The sequence below is a fragment of the Mobula birostris genome, chromosome 17, assembly GCF_030028105.1.
Source record: "Mobula birostris isolate sMobBir1 chromosome 17, sMobBir1.hap1, whole genome shotgun sequence".
NCBI lineage: Eukaryota > Metazoa > Chordata > Chondrichthyes > Myliobatiformes > Myliobatidae > Mobula > Mobula birostris.
The window spans coordinates 2,755,403-2,776,439 of NC_092386.1; the positions used below are offsets into that span (position 1 = coordinate 2,755,403).

The following is a 21,037-nucleotide window of genomic DNA, read 5'->3' on the forward strand; positions in this document are numbered from 1 at the left end:
ATGTAGATAGTTAGAGGCTTTTTCCCAGGGCTAGAATGGCTAGCACGAGAGGGCATAGCTTTAAGGTACTTGAAAGTAGGTACAGAGGAGATGTCAGGGGTAAGTTTTTTTTACACAGAGAGCGGTGAATGCATGGAATGGGCTGCCATCGACGGTGGTGGAGGAGGTGGATATGATAGCGTCTTTTAAGAGACTCCTGGACAGGTACATGGAGCTCAGAAAACGAAGGGGCTATGGTAACCCTAGGTAATTTCTAAGGTAAGGATATGTTTGGCACAGCTTCTTCAGCCGAAGGGCCTGTATTGTGCTGTAGGTTTTCTATGTTTTCTATGTTCTAAAGTTGCACAGATTGAAACCAACCTAATAATTCTATCTTATAATAATGTTTTATGTGTGCTATTCAACAGAACTTTGTAGAAAAACACCAGCATTTACATTTTGCTTCTTAGTCAGTGTTTATATAGAGATGCTGGAAACATAGTAGTATCTAACAGCATGCAGCTGATGTTTCACCATTACAGGGGGAAATCAACCTTGACCCTACACCATCCTGATTGCTCCACTTAGGGAAATATTCTGAACAAAATGTACCCTTTCAAGTCCTGTAAGATTCTTGTATGTTTCCAGGCAGATGGGGCTCGTCAGTCGTGGTTGGCAGCTCATCTAGGAAAAGGAAAACCCTGATTTCAATCCTCCACTGCCTTGCAGCTATAGCCACTCATGGGGAAGGCTTTGGGAGTAAACCCCAAAGGAAAAATCTGTAACTGGAATCCCTAAGGCAATCCTACTTTGAGTTCAATGCTGATTGGCAACTCCTGCAATGCTGCTGTTCCTTTGGGTTCATCAGGTGTGTGGAGATGGAGAGCTTGTTACATGGGCAACAGCTTGCTCTCCATATTGTACTGCCCAGGCTTACATACCTAGACAGCTAGGAAACAATATCTATGGTCAACCCTGACCAACAGAGGCCTCAACTCAATTTCTCTAATCACTGAATCTCATTGACCTTCTCTGCATTACTCCTTAGAGAAACATATCCTTCCTTTAAATAAGGAGTCTGTTTATATGTGGCAGTCAAGGCATGATCTCATCAAAGCTGTACAATTCCACCAAGATTTTCTTACTCTTAATAACAGAGCACTGTGTACCTCCTGAAAAATTTATTTGCATTTACCGACTGTGAATGAATTTCTAGGCCAATCTGTATTTGTTTTAGTCTATCAAAGTGAATAGCTTCACTTTGCATTCATGCACCATCTTTTTTACACTTGTATTTTAGGTATCCTCCACATAATTTACATACTTAGCTTCCTGCAACACACATCAAAGTTGCTGGTGAACGCAGCAGGCCAGGCAGCATCTCTAGGAAGAGGTACAGTCGACGTTTCATGCCGAGACCCTTCGTCAGGACTAACTGAAGGAAGAGTTAGTAAGAGATTTGAAAGTGGGAGGCGGAGGGGGATATCCAAACTGATAGGAGAAGACAGGAGGGGGAGGGATGGAGCCAAGAGCTGGACAGGTGATTGGCAAAGGGGATATGAGAGGATCATGGGACAGGAGGTCCGGGGAGAAAGACAAGGTGGGGCGGAACCAGAGGATGGGCAAGAGGTATAGTCAGAGGGACAGAGGGAGAAAAAGGAGAGAGAGAAAGAATGTGTGTATAAAAATAAATAACGGATGGGGTACGAGGGGGAGGTGGGGCATTAGCGGAAGTTAGAGAAGTCGATGTTCATGCCATCAGGTTGGAGGCTACCCAGACGCAATATAAGGTGTTGTTCCTCCAACCTGAGTGTGGCTTCATCTTTACAGTAGAGGAGGCCATGGACAGACATGTCAGGATGGGAATGGGATGTGGAATTAAAATGTGTGGCCACTGGAAGATCCTGCTTTCCCTGGCAGACAGAGCGTAGATGTTCAGCAAAGCGGTCTCCCAGTCTGCGTCAGGTCTCACCAATATATAGAAGGCCACATCGGGAGCACCGGACGCGTTCACCAGCAACTTTGATGTGTTGCTTGAATTTCCAGCATCTGCAGAATTCCTGTTGTTTGCATACTTAGCTTCCTTCTTGTCAGGAAACATGGAATATTACACTAGGTCCCTTCAATTAAATCATTAATATTGATTGTAGATAGTTCAAAGTGCATTTATTATCAGAATATGTTATCATTATACAACTTTGAGATGTGTCTCCTCACAGGCAGTCACAAAGCAAGAAACCCAAAAGAACCAGTTAAAAAAAAGACCAACAAACGTTCAAGAGAGAGAGAGAAAAAGAAACAAATTGTGCAAACAATAAAAGTAAGCAAATGGCATTTAAAACCAAAGTGAGTCCTTAGCCATGAAGCCCAGAGCAGGCCCACAGCTTCAGTCTCAGTGCAGTGGAGACCGAAGCAAATGATGTGGATCAGCGAGCAGAACCGCCCCAACACACTGCCTTTTCGATCCACCGGGCCCGGCTTTTCAATCCACCTGACCCAGCATTGAAATTGTCCAAACGTTGGGTTGTTCCTTGTTCTAAGACCCAGGTCCTGTCGTATCATCTGTTGTAAATAGTTCAGGTCACAAGGAACCCCCATTAATTTCACCTTGCCAAATTGAAATGGATCTATTTATCATTATCTTCTCTTTTAAATTTGTTAATCATTGCTGTTCACATTAATACATATATTATCCTCAATTTATTGATTCTTAATCTTCTACAATAAACTTCTATGTGACATTTTATTTCATGCCTCTGGAAATCCAGATGCACAAAGTGCAATGGCTTTGCTTATTCTACTTTCTGGTTACATCCTCATAGATTTCCAATAAATGTGTTCAACACAATTTTCCCATTATAAATCTATTAACTTTATGTTTTTCTATTTGTCCATTCTCACTAATGGATGCCAGTATTTGCTGAAGGCAAGGATTTAGTTTCCTAATTTTGTTTTTCCTCCTTTTTGAATAATATGGTTAAGATTGCTGTTTTCCAGTCTGCTGGTGCTTTTCAAAAATCTGGAGAATTTTGGGGAAATCACAATAATTTGCTCCAGCATATTTGCAGACACCTGTTTTAGATCCCAAGGATAAAGCCATCAGTTGCAAGGAGTCTGGTGGCATTTAATTGTACTAGTTTGTCAGTTTTTTTTCAGTGTGTGATATTGATTGTTTCATGTTCCTTGTCCTCGTATGTTTTTCCTCTTATTACTTACTTTCTTGGTCTAGTTCGAGTGTTTTCTAATGGGAAGGAAGATGGAAAATAATTGTTAAATGCCTCTGATGTTTCATCATTTCTCATTATTGATTGCCTAGTCTAAACTTCCAAGGAACTAAAACACAATTTACTTGAATTTGGTTCTGGTATTCTCTTTCTTCTTGCTTACTAATAGCCAGTCTCTTTCTTCCTAATTTTCTTTCACATTCTGTTTTCTCTCTTCATATCTTTTTTTAAGACAGCCTTCGCTGGATTCAAAATAGATCACTTCCCTGCCAAATATTTATATTCCAATGCATTGACTATTATAAAATTATTTTTAAAATATCTGCAACTGCTAACTATCATGATACTTTTTTACATACATTAGCCAAGTCAGCCATTATACCCTTGTATTTGCTTCTATTTAAGATTAGTTTCATATTTGAAATTTGTTAGTCCCAAATTAAATTGAGATTATTATAAGGTTACCAATTAATTCTGCTTTGTTGTGCTTGACCAGATCTGTCTCAGCACCTTCATTCATTCTCTAAGATAATTGAAGATAGCCTGTAATTTAAGTTCATAATGAAGTGTTTGTTTTTTTTAAAGAACTTACATTGTGCAAAGCATGATTTCCTACACTGGCTTTCTTTACAGAGGTAGGCAGCCCACTGAACCTTCTACATGACACTGTTGCAAGATTCTAAATGATGTTCGATTTCAAATAACCTGTATTCTGGTTGTATAATCGATCAATTTGTTGTAGGGAACTGCCTCAAAGATATTCCATGATGTTGTTCTCAAGACCACCTTTTAACAGTTTTTGTTATTCCAATCTATATAATGATTAAAGTCAATCATGATTATTGTTATTGTATTAACTCTGATACTCATTCTCACTATTTCTTCCTGATTGATACTTCCTTCGATAGTAAAACTGTAATAAACTGCTCTGTCTTGTGTTTTCTCTCCCTTGCTTCTGAATTCCTATCCAATTTTCTTTTTACCAAAATACTTCAATGCCAGCTCTCATTATCAGAGCTACCCCTGATAGTAGCTCAGAACTCACTGAAGCTAAATGTAATTATTGAGCCCGCTTCTGAAGACTGAAATCATTTTGAGGATTATATACACATTTAGAAAGTGTCTGATTTCCCTCTCTTTGTATTTTTGTAGAAAATAAATTTTGTGGATTTTTAGAAGGAGATTCCAATTTACATTGCTATCTTAAGCTCTAGAATCAGAATCAGAATCAGAACCTGGTTTATAATGACTGACATATTCATTATATTTTTGTTTTGTGCCAGCAGTACAGTGCAAGACGTTAAAAATACTATAAGTTACAATAAAAAATATAAATAAATAGTGTAAAAGCAGAATAGGAAGATGGTATTCATGGGTTCATGGACCTTTCAGAAATCTGATGTCAGAGGGAAAAAAGCTATTGCTAAATCATTGGGTGATGGTTTTTAGACTCCTGTAACCTTCCCTGATGGTAGTAATGAGAAAAGGGCATGTCCTAGACAGCGAAGTGAGGGTCCTTAATGAAGGATGCCACCTTCTCGAGGCACTGACTTTTGAAAATGCCCTCAGTGCTGGGGTGGCTTGTTTCCACAATGAAGCTGGCTGAGTCTACAATCCTTTGTTGCCTCTTTCGATCTAGTGCACTGGAGCCTCATTTTGAAGATACGGATGTACTGTGGATATTTTACAGATAGATATTAAATTTTATTGTATCATTATACTTTCATTTTATATTTAGCATCTCATTTGTATTCCTTGAAATATGGTTTAAGATTCACAGGATTATTAGATATAAAGATTTATCCAAGTGAATAAAGTGTTTTAAATGATTTGGGGTGGTTGTGATTATTTCTAAAGTGTGCTGTGAACAATCAATCTTTTCATCATCTTTCTGAGAGAATCATTACCTGATACCTTCAAATAAGAAAAAAAAATCAGGTCTTCGTGCTTTAGTTTGATAACCTATTTCAGCATTGCCATTTTTGGACAGTTTAATGTTTGTCAGAGGTACAAATAAGGTTTCAGTTTCTGTCATGTTCTTTACTGGTTCAGGGTATTGCATTTGCTTACTTAGTCAAATACCTGTCATTCCTCACAAAGACTGACAAATACACAATCATAGCCTCCCTCTTATTTCTCTGCTGTAGTGTATTATATCTTGCCATCTGGTACTCAAAGTTCAAGGACATTCTGACAGGGGTTATTAATCTATTACAGTGAAACATAACTGTTTTGCAGGGAGTGAGGACTGACAATCAAAAACACTTTGAGAGTGATTCATATGAAAACTTGAATTTTTAAGCATATGCAGTCAAATATTGGTATGTTTAGTGTTTATAAAGATACAAGTGTTGTAGCTAAAACAATTCTTTTAATGGCCTGTTTGCTGCATCACCACTGTTCCTTCCCACCTCACCAATGACCTCTACCTCACACACTTTCTTTTTGGAAAAGTGTGTGAGTTGGAATTTAATGATCCAATCAAAAGCTTACAAATGGCCACTAAGACCTGGTGGTGCTTCTAAGGCAAACAATGTGCAAGGTATTGGAGCTTTCTCATGTTGGGCCATTCAAATCAGAGTTTATTCTTCTATTCCATCAGGTGGTGAAGAAAGTGCTTGGCACAATGGCTCTGGGCCTGTATTTGCTGGAATTCAGAAGAATGAGGGGTGACCTCATGGAAACCTATTGAATGGAGAAAGGCCTTGATAGAGTGGATTTGAAGAGGATGTTTCCTATGGTGAGAGAGTCTAAAACCAGAGGACACATCCTGAGAATAGAGGGGCATCCTTTTAGAATGGAGATGAGGAGGAATTTCTTTAGCCAGACAGTGGTGAATCTGTGGAATTATTTGCCACAGGCAGCTGTGGAGGCCAGGTCTTTTAAGGCAGAAGTTGACAGATTCTTAATTGATCAGAGCATGAAGGGATATGGGGAGAAGGCAGGAGACTGGGACTAAGAGGAAAATTGATCATCCATGATGAAATGACACTGGAGACTCGATGTGCCAAATGGCCTAATTCTATTCCTATATCTTATGGTCTTATGGCCTTATACAGGGCAGTGCACTGAGTGCAGGAGTCTGGAGGATATGTTGCATTTGTACAAGGTGTTTTTGAGACCACACTTGGAGTGCTGTGTATAGTTCTGGTTGCTCTGTCATAGAAAAGACATTGTTAAGCTGGAAAGAATGCAAAGAAGATTTACAGGAATATTGCCAGGTCTTGAGGGCCTGAGCTATAGGGTGGGAATGGGCAAGTTAGTACTTTTTATTATAAGACCATAAGATATAGCAGCAGAATTAGGCCATTCAGCCCATCGAGTCTTCTCCACCATTTCATTATGGCTGATCCATTTTCATTCTCACTCCCAATCCCCGTCTTCTCCCCATATTTCTTCACACCCTGACAAAGAAATAATCTATCAACCTCTGCCTCAAGTATACACAATGACTTGACTTCCACAGTTGTCTATAGCAATGAATTCCTCAGATTCACCAATCTCTGGCTAAAGGAATTCCTCTTCATCTCTGTTCTAAAAGGACACCCCTCTATTCTGAGGCTGTGTCCTCTGGTCCTCGACTCCCCCACCATAGGAAACATCATCTTCACATCCACTCTATCGAGGCCCTCCAATATTCTATAGGTTTTAGTGAGGTCACCGCTTATTCTTCTGAAATCCAGTGTGTACAGGACCAGAGCCATCAAACACTCTTTTTATGACAAGCCTTTCAATCACGGAACCATTTTTGTAGGGGACTGAGAGGTGACCTTATTGAGATGTGTAAAGTTCTGTGTGGCATTGAAGGGTGAATGCACAAAGACTTTTTTCCAAAGGAAAGGGAATGAAAAACTAGAGGCACAGGTTTAAGGTGAGAGAGAAAGATCTGAAAGGAGCCTGACAGGCAACTTCTTCACACAGAGGCTGGTGTCTTATAGAACAGTCTGCCAGAGAAAGTAATTGGGGCAGGTAAAATAACAACATTTAAAATATGTTTGGAGAAGTACATGGATAGAAAAGATTTAGAAGGACATGGCCAAAATGAGACAAGCATAGATAGCCATATTGTTCAGCATGAATGAGCTGAGGCAATCAGAATGAGGTTTATTATCACTGACATACTGTATGTCAGGAAATTCGTTGTTTTGTGGCAGTAGTACAGTGCAATACATAAAAATTACTATATGTTAAAATATAAATTAATAGTGGAAAAAAGGATTAATGTTTCTGGATTCATGGACTGTTCAGAAATCTGATATCGGAGCGAAAGAAGCCATTCTTAAAACATTGAGTTTGAGTCTTTAAGCTCCTGTGCTTCCTCTCCAATAGTAGTAATGTGAAGAGGGCACATCTTGTTGCTGAGGGCCTTTAATAATGGATGCTGCTTCCTTGAGGCACTATCTTTTGAAGATATTCTGGATGGTGGGGAAGGTTGTGACCATGATGGAACTGGCTGAATCTGTAACCCTGTGCAACTCTTTCAATACTGTACATTGGAACCTGCATACCAGGCTATGATGCAACCAATCAGAATGCTCTGTACCATGTATCTGTAGTAAGTAGCGAAAGTGTTTGGTGACATAGAGAATCTCCTCAAACTTCTAATGAAGCCAGAGCTGCTGGTATGCCCTTTTCCTGATTGTATCCTGTTTCCATGATGAAACTCTATGACTATCGACATTGAATAAACATTTTGATCTGTATGTTGGCAAGTGCAGGTGGGCCAAATAAAATCGAAACCTTTGACACTGATGAACATGTGCAGGCCACATGGACATATTCTTCAAGGATCCATCATATGACCAGTTTTTCTTTGGTAGGAGAAACTAGTTTTGCCATAAATAGTAACCTAATCACATAATTTATGAAGTAATATGAGATGAAAGTGACCTCATCATAGCGTTAGTAGGATGATAAGTTACATTGTGGAGTAACAATGAACCAAACCATAGTGATTGATCACTTCATAAAAATATTCAGAAAAGTTTATTTCATATATTAAAATATCATGAAAATGCTGATGTTTTCCAATATCAGAGAACATAATGATTATGAGGCATTGAACGACTATTTTGTGTCGGTCTTCATGGTGGAGGACACGTCTAATATGCCAAAGAAGGATGTTATGGACAAAATGGGAGGTGAGGAGCTCAATAAAGTCACTGTCACTAAAGAGATAGTGATGAGCAAACTAGCGGGCCTGAAGGTAGATAAGTCCCCTGGTCCTGATGGGATGCATCCCAGGGTGCTGAAGGAATTGGCGGAGGTTATAGTAGACATGTTGGTAATCACTTATCAAAACTCTCCAGACTCTGGGCAGGTCCCAGCGGACTGGAAGACAGCAAATGTCACGCCACTTTTTAATAAAGGATATAGGCAAAAGACGGGCAACTATTGGCCAGTTAGCTTAACATCTGTAGTCAGGAAAATGCTTGAAGCTGTCATTAAGGAAGAAATAGCAAACATGTAGAAAGGAGTGGTTTCATTAGACAGACGCAACATGGATTCAGAAAGGGCAGGTCCTGTTTGATAAACTTGCTGGAGTTCTTTGAGGACATAATGAGTGCAGTGCATAGAGGGGAACAGGTGGATGTATACTTGGATTTCCAGAACACGTTCAATAAGATGCCGCACAAGAGACAGATAAATAAGATACGGATGCATGGAGTCAGAGGAAGTGTATTGGCATAGATAGTGGATTGGTTAAACAAATAGAAAGCAGAGCGTTGGTATAAATGGGTGTTTCTCTGGTTGGCAGTCAGTGGTGAGTGGGGTGCCGCGGGGTCGGTGCTGGGCCCGCAGCTGTTTACCATTTACATTGATGATTTGGAAGAAGGGACTGAGCATAGCAAAATTTGCTGATGGCACTAAACTGAGTGGAAAAGCAAACTGTTACAGAGGATGTGGAGAGTCTGCAGAGGGATATAGTGGACCAAGGTCTGGCAGATGGAATACAAATTTGGTAAATGCGAGATCATCCACTTTGGAAGGAATAATAGAAGAGCAGATTATTATTTAAATTGTGAAAGACTGCAGCATGCTGTTGTGCAGAGGGACTTGGGAGTGCTTGTTCATGAATGGCAAAAAGTTGGCTTGCAGGTACAACAGGTTATTAAGAAGGCAAACAGAATGTTGGCCTTCATTGCTAGAGGGATTGAATTCAAGAGCAGGGAGGTCATGTTACAGCTATACAGGCTACTGGTGAGGCCGCACCTGGAGTACTGTGTGCAGTTCTGGTCTCCATACTTGAGGAAGGATATACTGGCTTTGGAGGCAGTGCAGAGGAGGTTCACCAGGTTGATTCCAGGGATGAAGGGGTTAACCTATGTGGAGAGATTGAGTCGCCTGGGACTATACTCTCTGGAATTCAGAAGAATGAGAGGGAGGGGATCTGATAGAAACATACAAAATTTTGAAAGGGATAGATAAGATAGAAGTAGGAAAGTTGTTTCCATTGGTAGGTGAGACTAGAATGAGGCGACATTGCCTCAAGATTCAGTGGAGAAGATTTAGGATGGAGGTAAGGAGGAACTATTTTTCAAAGAGAGTGGTGAATCTGTGGAATTCTCTGCCCAGGGAAGCAGTTGAGGCTTCTTCACTAAATATATTTAAGATACAGTTATATAGGTTTTTACATAGTATGGGAATTAAGGGTTATGGGGAAAAGGCAGGTAGATGGAGCTGAGTTTATGGACACATCAGCCATGATCTTACTGAATGGTGGGGCAGGCTCGATGGGCTGGATGGCCTACTCCTGCTCCTATTTCTTATGTTCTTATGATTATTGTGATAATCATTTATTTTTATTTGGTGATGTGCTACTACTAACATAAGATGTTATACTGTACGTAAACCTGGTATAATTCCTTGACTTCATGGGTGCTGTTTGTGAAAATATAACACTATTTTTCATGTGTTAAGATGTACATATTTAAGTTATCAGTATATTTATTGATATAGTTGAAGCACCTTTTTCCTATTATGCTGAAGTGATGCCTTGATTGACCTGAGGTGGGTGTGGTGGTGTTGGGTGTTGGTGCTGATGAGGGTTGAGGGTGTTGTGGGAGGTGTTGGGATTGAGTTTGAAAGAGGGGTTCTGGAGGGGTGGGGGGAGTTAAAGTTTGTGACTAGCATTGTTACCCACTCAAGCATCCTTTTCAGGAAATGCTGAAGAAAGTTTCATATGTTTAAGGTTACCTTTCATCTCAGTATTCATTGGCATAGCCTCTGGCATTTCTAACACCCCTCATGTGATACCACCACCATATTCATCATTCCCCTTTTAGCACTTCATAATCCAAAGTTCAAAGTACATTTATTATCAAAGTATGTGTACATTATACAATGTTGAGATTCGGCTCCTAACAAGCAGTCATGAAACAAAGAAACCGAAAAGAACCCAAAGAAAGAAGAAAAACAGACACTCAATTTGCAGGAAAAAACCCAACTCATTCAGACAATAAACACAAGCAAATAATGTTCTGAACTGAGTTTGTCCCCAGAACCTAAGTTCAGCACAGGGCCATGCAGAGAGCTGAACTGGCCCGGCCCTCACCTCGGACCCTGGCATCCTGACCCTTTCATCCTGGCCCAGCATCTAAATCATCATCCAAACATCCAGTTTAGTCCCATCGATCTGTTCTGGGGCCTGGACTCCATTGTCTCAATTTGGCCTGTGTCCAAACTTTTCATTTGGTATGACACTTAAATCATTGTTCAATTGGGTTCTGTTACTTCAATAAGCTGTGGGGCTTGGGCCCCGCTGCCTCGATTTGGCCTGTAACTGACCTTGCCAATTTGGACTGGCACTTAAATCAATCGAACCTCGAGTCTTCCTCACTTTCAGTGATGGGCTCGCTGCCTCGCCTCACTTTGGTTCTGTCACATTTAATTGCCTCCAAGTCAAAGGCAAATTACAGATGATTCTGATGATTGTTTACCAGAAGAAAGGAGTGATTAGCAAAGTGTTTAGTTGTTTTTCTTGTTTCATTGGCCACCAGCCAGAAGTTGTTGAGATTCACCAGTGCCATTTTGGAGGGATTGTTATCTCTGATTTCTGGATAAAATAATGATATAGAAACATAGAAAACCTACAGCACAATACAGGCCCTTCAGTTCAATATACTTCTTTCAGTTTGGTATTCTGTATATTTGAACCTTCTGAACAAAGTTACATTCCATTCCGAAGTAACATGGTGCTTGGGAAAGTTCCAACCAGACATAGTGAGAAAAATCAGTGAGTTTAAATTAGAAGAAGCAGTTTATGAGGTTGTAAAGATTTAGGAGGGTTTTAAGAAAGCAGCAAAGAATCATGAAAAGGTTGAAAAGTAGGGAAAAGATTAAGATAGATACTCTGCTTGAGAGTCTGAGCAAGACTGATAGGTCTTTGGAGCTCTGTGGGTCAATGCAGACATTGTATAATTTCCCAGAGCTTAGACTCTGGAAATTGATAAAAATATATTTTTACTTTATTTGATTTAGGTAGTGTAAGTATATTTAATTGTGTGTGTGTGTGTGTGTGTGTGCTTTTGTGTATTTCTGTCTGGGCAAATATTCAACTTCAGTGGCAACGTTAACAGCTGAGGTATGGGGGAACATGTTTCACAACAGTTGCTAAAATCATTATGTGAGGATAGCCAGCTACTTGTACAAGGAAAGATCTGATACTATGGTAAGCCGCACAGAACAAGGTGAGAACCAGTCTCCCAGAGGAAGATTGATCTGGGACTACAGACATCCCACCTTTCCCGGAAGTTCCGGGAGTCTCCCGCATATGAGTAGTGGCTCCCTGATGCCCTCAAATTATATACAATATCACGGAAATCAATTTTTTTGAGAGCGAGCGAGAGAAAGCAAGAGAGAGTGCGAGAGCAACCACGAGAGAGCGAGAGAAAGCAAGCAAGCATGAGTGCGAGAGAAAGCAAGCAAGTGAGAGAGAGCGAGAGAAAGCAAGCAAGTGAGAGAGAGCGAGAGTGCGCGAGCGAGAGAGAGCAAGCAAGCGAGAGTGGGCGAGCGAGAGAGAAAGCAAGCAAGAGCGAAAGCAAGCGAGAGCGCTTGAGAGCGCACGAATGACCACGAGAGAGAGAGAGAGCGCGCGAGCGAGAGCGCACCATGGCAGAGTGTTCCAAAAAATATATAAAATGTACTTCACCCCAGACTACACTAAAGTGTACCCCTGCCTAATAGGGGTCAAAAATAATGACAGTGCTGCTCGCTGCACCGTTTGCAACAGTGACTTTTCTACTGCGTATGGTGGGTTAGGACTGTAAAAGACATGTCAAGGTGAGTTTAACAGGTGTCATTCGTTCATTAGCATGGCTAACGTTATTTAAACTAGCTGGCTAGCTGCTAAGGAGCTACTCTATTGCAGACATCCCACCTCTCCCGGAAGTCTCCCGCAAATTGATGGTGCTACCTCCCTGAAATGAGTTTTTGCAGGGTGGGATGTCTGGAACTACATTGGAAGAAACAGCATGGTCCAAGAAAAGGTTATCAACAAACTCGTATGGCTTGCTAATCGTATAAAATACATGCGTAAACATGGGAGGAAGTTAGCATAAGGCATAACATTTTACAAGGGCTGATAAATTCCATCAATCTATTGTCTCACATCAGAAATAAAAGAATTCTGTAAGAGTAGGTGGATAAGGAAAACGTTCATAATTGGACTTATCTACAAATAAATTAAGCTCAGTCAATCAGAAGACTAATACTTGGAGTCTCTTGCAACGAACTGGGTAATCTGGCCCCTTTAAGAAGGCCTTACCTCCTCAGTTAAGACTTGATTCTCTGCAAGCTGACATGGTCTTCTCCAACCTCGACTGCACAAGTGAGTTTTCCAGTGTTGTTGTCAAAGTGTGCAGTGTACATTATTTGTCATTAAGACCTGCCTGAAGTCAGAGGCCTCTGTGCTCATGCACATGATATGCTTGAAAAACCCAAAACAAATATTGGAAACGGTTTTATCCACGCACAAAGAAACTCATCAGGTTTTGTAAATGTTTATGAGCGATGCACAAAGTTGCAATGTGTAAAGCTATTTCCAGTTTTTTGCCTTTCCTAGCACTAATATCTTTCTCATTGTTCAGCAGAGTGAGTTATTTGAGAAATGATTTTGAAAATAATTGATTTGATGATTGAGTCAAACATAGTTTATTGTATAAACTGAGGATGAACTAGTAAGAATTACAGGGATTCAGAATTGACTTTTAAATTATTAAACTCACTCAATCTCCTGTGTATTAAAATTGATTCAATATCAAGTTCAGATATTGAATAATTTTGCTGAATTTCTGGGAACATGTTCATGATCTCCAATAGTTGATATCTTTCCTGATTTTCACTGACCGTTTGGACTCACGCAACAGGTTTTTCTACTAATCTACCTAAGCTTAACTTAAATTTCAGATTGTGTATTTCATCATTTCCTGAGCAAACAGCATGCTTCTGGTTTGAAAGATGAATTTAGTACTTTAAGTAATTACTGTCTCAGAGATTTCCTGTTTCATGATCTCAGCCAAATATTTAATTTATTGAACAAATGTGTTTTTGCAGTGTGCTCTTTAGTCATATTGTACTTTTCTGTGAAACATGCTGATTTGCTGCTGCCATTTTTTGCAAGGTTTAGTGACAATTTGCTGGTTGAATTATATAGAATTTCATTTTATAGTTATCATTCTTATGGGAATTATAGGTTTGCAGTTTAATATACAGTATCCCTAATGTGTGCAGTGTTGTTTTTAATTATGTCAATTCTTTGCAACGCAACTTCTATTTTACTCATGTTTTACGACATTGCCCACAACTTTACTATGATATCGCAAAGATATTCTTCTTGAAGATGTTGCTTCTTTTGTTTTCTAGCTATTGATCAAGAGAATTTTTATGAAAAATATGTAAAAGAAAAAGATAGTGATCAACAATCAGCCTTGATAGAAGCAATTGTGATGGTAATTACACACTGCAAGTTATTGCCCAGGAGTCTTGGAGTTGTTCTTGAAGACTATATGGAAAAACATCAGCTGCAGAATAAATTGTGCTCCTTATCAGGTGTGGTGAAACAACATTCTAGTCTGTTTAAAACCGGCATGCTTATTAATGCTGAAAATCGCATTTTAATTTGATAAATTCTCGGGTTGGTGGGGTTTGTAAATTTACCAGAGTAATTTGTGGGTAGTAGGTTTAATGTATGAGGAAGGAAGGATTAAGCAGAGTATACTAAATGTTTTCAATTTTGAAGTGATCTCACTGAAATCGACAAATATTTTTAGGCCTTTAATAAAGTGGATGCAATGCTGATGTTTCTTGCTTTTTGGGCTGTCTGGCACTATGACTCACAGTGTGAACCACTCAGAACAAAGATAGTAGCAAATGTACTCACCAAGTTAGTAATGGATCTTCAGAATCCTTAACCCATGAGGCCTTCGCTGATACTGTCACCTTTCTTCTGCCACATCCAATTTGTTTTATCTTGGTAGTTAAAAAAAGTGGCTGCAAACCATTTTAATCCTAAAATTTCATCTCTGCCTATTCATGGTAAGTATTCTATAGAAGGAACAAACCATTTCCGTAACCCATCTGACTGATGTAACATTGAGAACTAGGACACTTAGTTGTCCTTTGTCCTAGTAGACAATGGTAAGGAAACATGTAATCTGCAGATTCAAAAGGAAACACTGAAATGTCACTGCATTCTGTGATTCCAGGTTCAGCTTGACATCAAACAAACACTAACATGCGGGTGGGGGGGGGGGGGGGGTCCCAAACTTTTTTAAGCCATGGACCAATACCATTAAGCAAGAGGTCTGTGGACTAGGGGCCCCTCAACACTCACTGTTAGTTTGGAAATGCCACAAAATTTTCACTTAAAGATAATAATTTTTGTGCTGTAATGTTCTATGGTTCTATGGATTAGTTTTGTTTGTTACATGTACAATGAAACGTACAGTGAAATACATTGTTTTAGTTGATGACCAACACAGTCTGAGAATTGTAGCCTGTACGTGTCACTACACTTCTGTCGCCAACATGCATGCCCGTAACTCATATGCCTTTGGAGTGTAGGATAAAACCAAAGCACCCAGAGGAATCCCACACAGTCACAGAGAAAGCATACAATCTCCTTAGACTGTGGACTTAAAATGGTTATTCGCAGAAATTTTACTTTTATTCTCAACCTCAGAAAAACATTTCTTAAATATTGTACCTTTAAAAATATCAGCTGTAGTCAACACTGGATGAATAATGTTAGCAGCCCACTAAGAGAGATACAACAGAGATATCGCCCTGAGTTGGAGAGATACGGCACAGAAACAGACCTTTCGACTCACCAAGTCAATATTGTCCATCAGCCACCTATTTACAACAATATTACATTAACCCTCATTTTTTAATCTGCCCACATTCCAAAAATTCTTCCCAGGTTCCTATGCATCTACACAACGGGGGAAATATACAATAGCCACATATTTTTGGGAGTTGAGGAAAGTGAAGGAAACCCATGAAGTTACAGGACAAGCATGTAAACTCTGTGCAGACAGGGCTGAACCTGGGTCTCCAGCACTGTGAGATAGTAGCTCCAATATTTACATCACTCTGTTGCAGGAGATTCTAACGTTAATATCAATTATCCTAGTGTGCACAAATAGCCCATACTGGAAAAGATATCAGCCTCCAAATAATACTTCCAATTATTATGGGAGTTCTGTCTTTATTGTATGATTTTAACCATGGAAAGCTTTTTTTTAAACCAGGAGTGTTCAAGCAGAATATTGTTCAGCTCTTGGGATTAATATTGTAACGTTTGGTGTTTTATTTTATTTTAAATATAACAAGTGTCTGGCATCAATATTAATAATAGTTGAGCTTACCCCTTGTCCTGCATTTTGTTTGAAGTTAAAAACAATAGAGTCATGCCTTGTTTGGGATACTTGTGAATGATGTTGTGTAGGCTCTGGGTAGGACTAAGGAAGTATCCACCAGGTTGGATATAGCCTCTAATGTTTAACTTGGATTGCAGAGACTAGGTGGCATTTTACCGTTGACACACTGGAAATTATTGCCTACTTTTATTAAAATACTGTTTAAAAAGGACAACTGCCACAAATTCTGTGACTTTTCTTATATAGTTATATATATCATTAGCAAAAATGAAAGCTGCTAACAACTCAGAGTACAAAAATTAGATGTGTTTTATCTTAAGTAATATGTCTGAAAAACTGATGAATCATATCACCATTTACAGTTGAAGATGAATCGGTTGTTCCAAGGTACCTGCATTTGTTTGTATCCAAGGCAATCAAGGAAACTTTAAGGCATGTCATCTCCTTGCTGCATATGTGGCAAGCACTGGAAAATTCTGGCAAATGTCATAAACAAGTGCTTCCTGAGAATTTACTCAGCAAAATCCCCAAAGAATGGGATTATATGCCAAGGGAATTTAAAAGAAGAGAATGTGGAAAAAGTAGGTAACTTTTTGTTCTCTGATAATGAAAATGAATCTTGTTGTTTTAGTAGCAAATATCATTTAAATAATTTTATGCATGGTTGTAAGAAAGAAACTTCTATTGGAAGAGCTACGTATGTGAAGAATACATTCAAAGGTTCAGAGTAAATAATCTCATTTTTAAATTGGTAACAGTTCCATGAATTAAGTTTATTTGATGACAGCTGGATCTTTACTCCTGCTTACAGTTTTCTGTGCCATCCCATATGGCTGGGCAGTGATTTCTGTGGGGTTTTGGCAGGATATGAAAAAAAGGTGCTGGGGTTATAAATTCTTCAACCTCAGCATGTCTGTATAGTAACCGACTGGGTTTCTATCCCAAAGCCTTGCTCCACGATAAAGCCAAAGTCCATTTTACTGAAAATTACATTGATGCATTGTAAATAAACAGAAGATACTAATTTTGTTGAAATAAATGTTGTTCTTCAGGAATAACAGCACTAATTAAGATATAATCTTTCTTTTTCAGATTTTACAAAACTTGCTGCTCAAGTTTTCTCAGTTTTAATTGATGACCTACCTGCAATAATTGCTTCATTACCTTCAACAATTAAATACCTCTTCGCTTTGGCACAAAGAAAATTTCCAAGCAATATTCCTGAGCTCAGAAATTCATCCCTTCTTTGGCATGTTATTACAGTTATTTGCAGAACACTAGAAGATGGAAATGCCATGGAATTGTTGTCAGGTGTTACTATAGATCGATGGACTAAAGAGAAACTGGTGTTGATGAGTGACTGTCTGCTAAGTGTTGTGGGCCAGCAAAAGGACAATCCGAAACCAGTAATACAGAAGGTCATCAACTGTCTGGAAAAACAAAGACCCAAATGGATTGAAGTTCAACTGCAAAATGCAAAACAGTTCTGTTCAGAAAGGTAATTAGCAATAAATTTGCAATATTCTGATTTGTAATATTGTTTGAAAATAGTATATTTATCATTATAGTCATTTAAATTACAAAATGGAAAGTACAAAGTAGAAATCTTGGATGAAAAGCTTTTTTTTTATCATTGGGACTGAGTAAAAGTTACGTAGTAGATAGGAATTTAACATTTATGATTTAGCTCATGTTTGAATCACATTCTTTATTTCAAGCCATCAATTTGTCCGGTGAGAAAGACAAAGAATGGTAGGGTGAAGTCAGGTGGAAGAAGGCAATATACATGAGGTTTAGGAAGAAGGATCAGATGGGTCTATTAAGGAATATAGGGTAGCAAGAAAGGAGCTTAAGAAGGGGCTGAGAAGAGCAAGAAGGAGGCATGAGAAGGCCTTGGCGAGTAGGGTAAAGGAAAACCCCAAGGCATTCTTAAATTATGTGAAGAACAAAAGGATGACAGGAGTGAAGATAGGACCAATTAGAGATAAAGGTGGGAAGATGTGCCTGGAGGCTGTGGAAGTCAGTGAGATCCTCAATGAATACTTCTCTTCGGTATTCACCAATGAGATGGAACTTGATGACGGTGAGGACAATATGAGTGAGGTTGATGTTCTGGAGCATGTTGATATTAAGGGAGAGGAGGTGTTCGAGTTGTTAAGATACATTAGGACAGATAAGTCCCTGGGGCCTGACGGAATATTCCCCAGGCTGCTCCACAAGGCAAGGGAAGAAATTGCTGAGCCTCTGGCTAGGATCTTAATCTCCTAGTTGTCCACGAGAATGGTACCGGAGGATTGAAGGGAGGCGAATGTTGTCCCCTTGTTCAAAAAAGGTAGTAGGGATAGTCCAGGTAATTATAGACCAGTGAGCCTTATGTCTGTGGTGGGATATGAAAAAAAGGTGCAGGAAGATTGTTCCCGATGTTGGGGAAGTCCAGAACGAGGGGTCACAGTTTGAGGATAGAGGGGAAGCCTTTTAGGACCGAGATTAGGAAAAACTTCTTCACACAGAGAGTGGTGAATCTGTGGAATTCTCTGCCACAGGAAACAGTTGAGGCCAGTTCATTGGCTATATTTAAGAGGGAGTTAGATATGGCCCTTGTGGCTACGGGGGTCAGGGGGTATGGAGGGAAGGCTGGGGCGGTGTTCTGAGTTGGATGATCAGCCATGATCATAATAAATGGCGGTGCAGGCTCGAAGGGCCGAATGGCCTACTCCTGCACCTATTTTCTATGTTTCTATGAAAGCTGTTGGAAAGATTCTTAGAGATTGGATCTATGGGCATTTAGAGAAACATGGTCTGATCAGGGACAGTCAGCATGGCTTTGTGAAGGGCAGATCGTGTCTAACAAGCCTGATAGAGTTCTTTGAGGAGGTGACCAGGCATATAGATGAGGGTAATGCAGAGGATGTGATCTGTATGGATTTTAGTAAGGCATTTGACAAGGTTCCACACGGTAGGCTTATTCAGAAAGTCAGAAGGCATGGGATCCAAAGAAGTTTGGCCAGGTGGATTCAGAATTGGCTTGCCTGCAGAAAGCAGACGGTCGTGGTGGAGGGAGTACATTCAGATTGGAAGGTTGTGATTAGTGAAGTCCCACAAAGATCGGTTCTGGGACCTCTACTTTTCGTAATTTTTATTAGTGCCTGAATGTGGGGGTAGAAGGGTGGGTTGGCAAGTTTGCAGACAACACAAAGGTTGGTGGTGTTGTGGATAGTGTAGAGGATTGTCGAAGATTCCAGAGAGACATTGATAGGATGCAGAAGTGGGCTGAGAAACGGCAGATGGAGACTTCCTTTACTCTTGGGAACGCCACAACTCTGCCTTGACTCTGCTTCAACCCCAACTCCACTTGCCAGGACCAGGCCTTCCCTGTGCCTCTGCCAGCACATCTACAGCTCATCTGTCGAATGACATGATTATAGATGTGCATTGTCCAGCTCTTCTCGGCTCCTCAGAAAGTAGAGGGATTAGTGAGCTTTCCTGATTTGTATAATGTGTTCTGGGACCATGAGAGGTTGTGCAAGATGTACACTCGTAGGATCTTAAAACTGCTCACAGTTTCCACTGCTGTGTCGCTGATGTAAAGAGGGGTGTGAGTGTTGCAAGTTCTGCTGAACTCGATAACCTTCTCCCTTGTCTTGTTGATATTGAGGAAGAGGTTATTTGCCTGGCACCAGGACTTGAGCCCTTCCACCTCCAGCAATCTGCCATAAGTGTCCTTGTTTTCTGCGTGTGTCAGGGCCAGGTGGATGACAGATGCTATGATATCTGTCGTAGAGCAGTTTTGTCGGCTTTGTAGCTCTGCCTCAAGTACATTCATAGCTTGTTGGTGAGTCAGTTCCAGAACAACTACTTAAATATTCTTGCAAATAAGGTGGAAAATCTGAGGGAATAGGAGATGCTAGGAGGTTAGCTGTGTGCTGAATTGTAGCAGATAGGGAGAATGTGGAAAGGGAAATCATGTGAGTCACCATGGAATTGTGTCCAGTGCAGGAAGAAATTCCAAAATAGATAAGGGATGTAATTTTAAAATGCTATTGAACAAATCCAGCACTGCAACACTTACACATCACAAACAGTTATTTCAGTGTCATGGCCCATCCACGTATCGCTTGTCATTATATTGAGTTTTCCCTCTACCTTACAAATTCCAAAGTCTGAATGTCAGCATCATCAAAGACCCCACCCACCCCAGACGGTCTCTCTTCTCCCATCAGGCAGAAGATACAAGAGCCTGAAAGCACGTTAACCTCAAAATCTACCTCATCTTGCACTTTATTATTACCTACTCTGCACTTTCTCTGTAGACGTTGCACCTTATTCTGCACTGTTATTGTTTGAAATTGTCCTACCTCAATACACCATGTAATGATTTGATCTGAGTGAACAGAGTGGAAGACAAGTTCTTCACTTTATCTTGGAACATGTGACAATGATAAACCAATTCCAATATCAACATGAATGTTGATGTTGGTATTAGTTTAGAAATTAAATTTCACTGTCATTGCTATGTGTGATCAAAATCAATAGTAGGTTAACATACACAAGTGGTTAATCTTCCCTCTCAGATGTCTTCTCCATTCAATACACTAGTGGACATGTAGTAATACCCACTATATGCTTCTTATCAGTTTCCCTGCGTCATTCCCTTGTTATTTTGCCTTTATGGCTTCAGATTCATAAGAGATCACTTGGTGAACTTCTCCCAGCATGTTGACTATTACCAGGGAATTTAATTTCCAGATTTATTGATGTTCAGAAAACTGGAGGTATGATTGTGACTCCTTGTTTATGTTTCCTTTCCTCCCTTGTGACCCACTGTCAAGTTTGTGTTGCCTAAGGTCCTCCACATGCCATTCCGCTTGTGTAGAACTTTCAGTGAGAGTTTTCAAAAAGTACATTGCATCAGGAAATTAAGTCCTCCTGTCAGTCCACATGCTACCTGTGCAT

The 21,037-nt window shown here is 39.9% G+C and overlaps 1 protein-coding gene across 8 annotated transcripts in view; it reads left to right on the plus strand.

Annotated features, from left to right (window-relative positions):
- kiaa0825 (KIAA0825 ortholog) overlaps positions 1-21,037 on the plus strand; it is a 314,659-nt gene that overhangs the window by 71,557 nt on the left and 222,065 nt on the right. For all 8 annotated transcript variants that reach the window (XM_072281205.1, XM_072281210.1, XM_072281208.1 and 5 more), the window contains 3 exons: positions 14,067-14,252; positions 16,447-16,665; positions 17,177-17,582. In XM_072281205.1, coding sequence (XP_072137306.1) covers positions 14,067-14,252; positions 16,447-16,665; positions 17,177-17,582 — 811 coding nt within the window. The remainder of the gene's footprint in view (positions 1-14,066; positions 14,253-16,446; positions 16,666-17,176; positions 17,583-21,037) is intronic.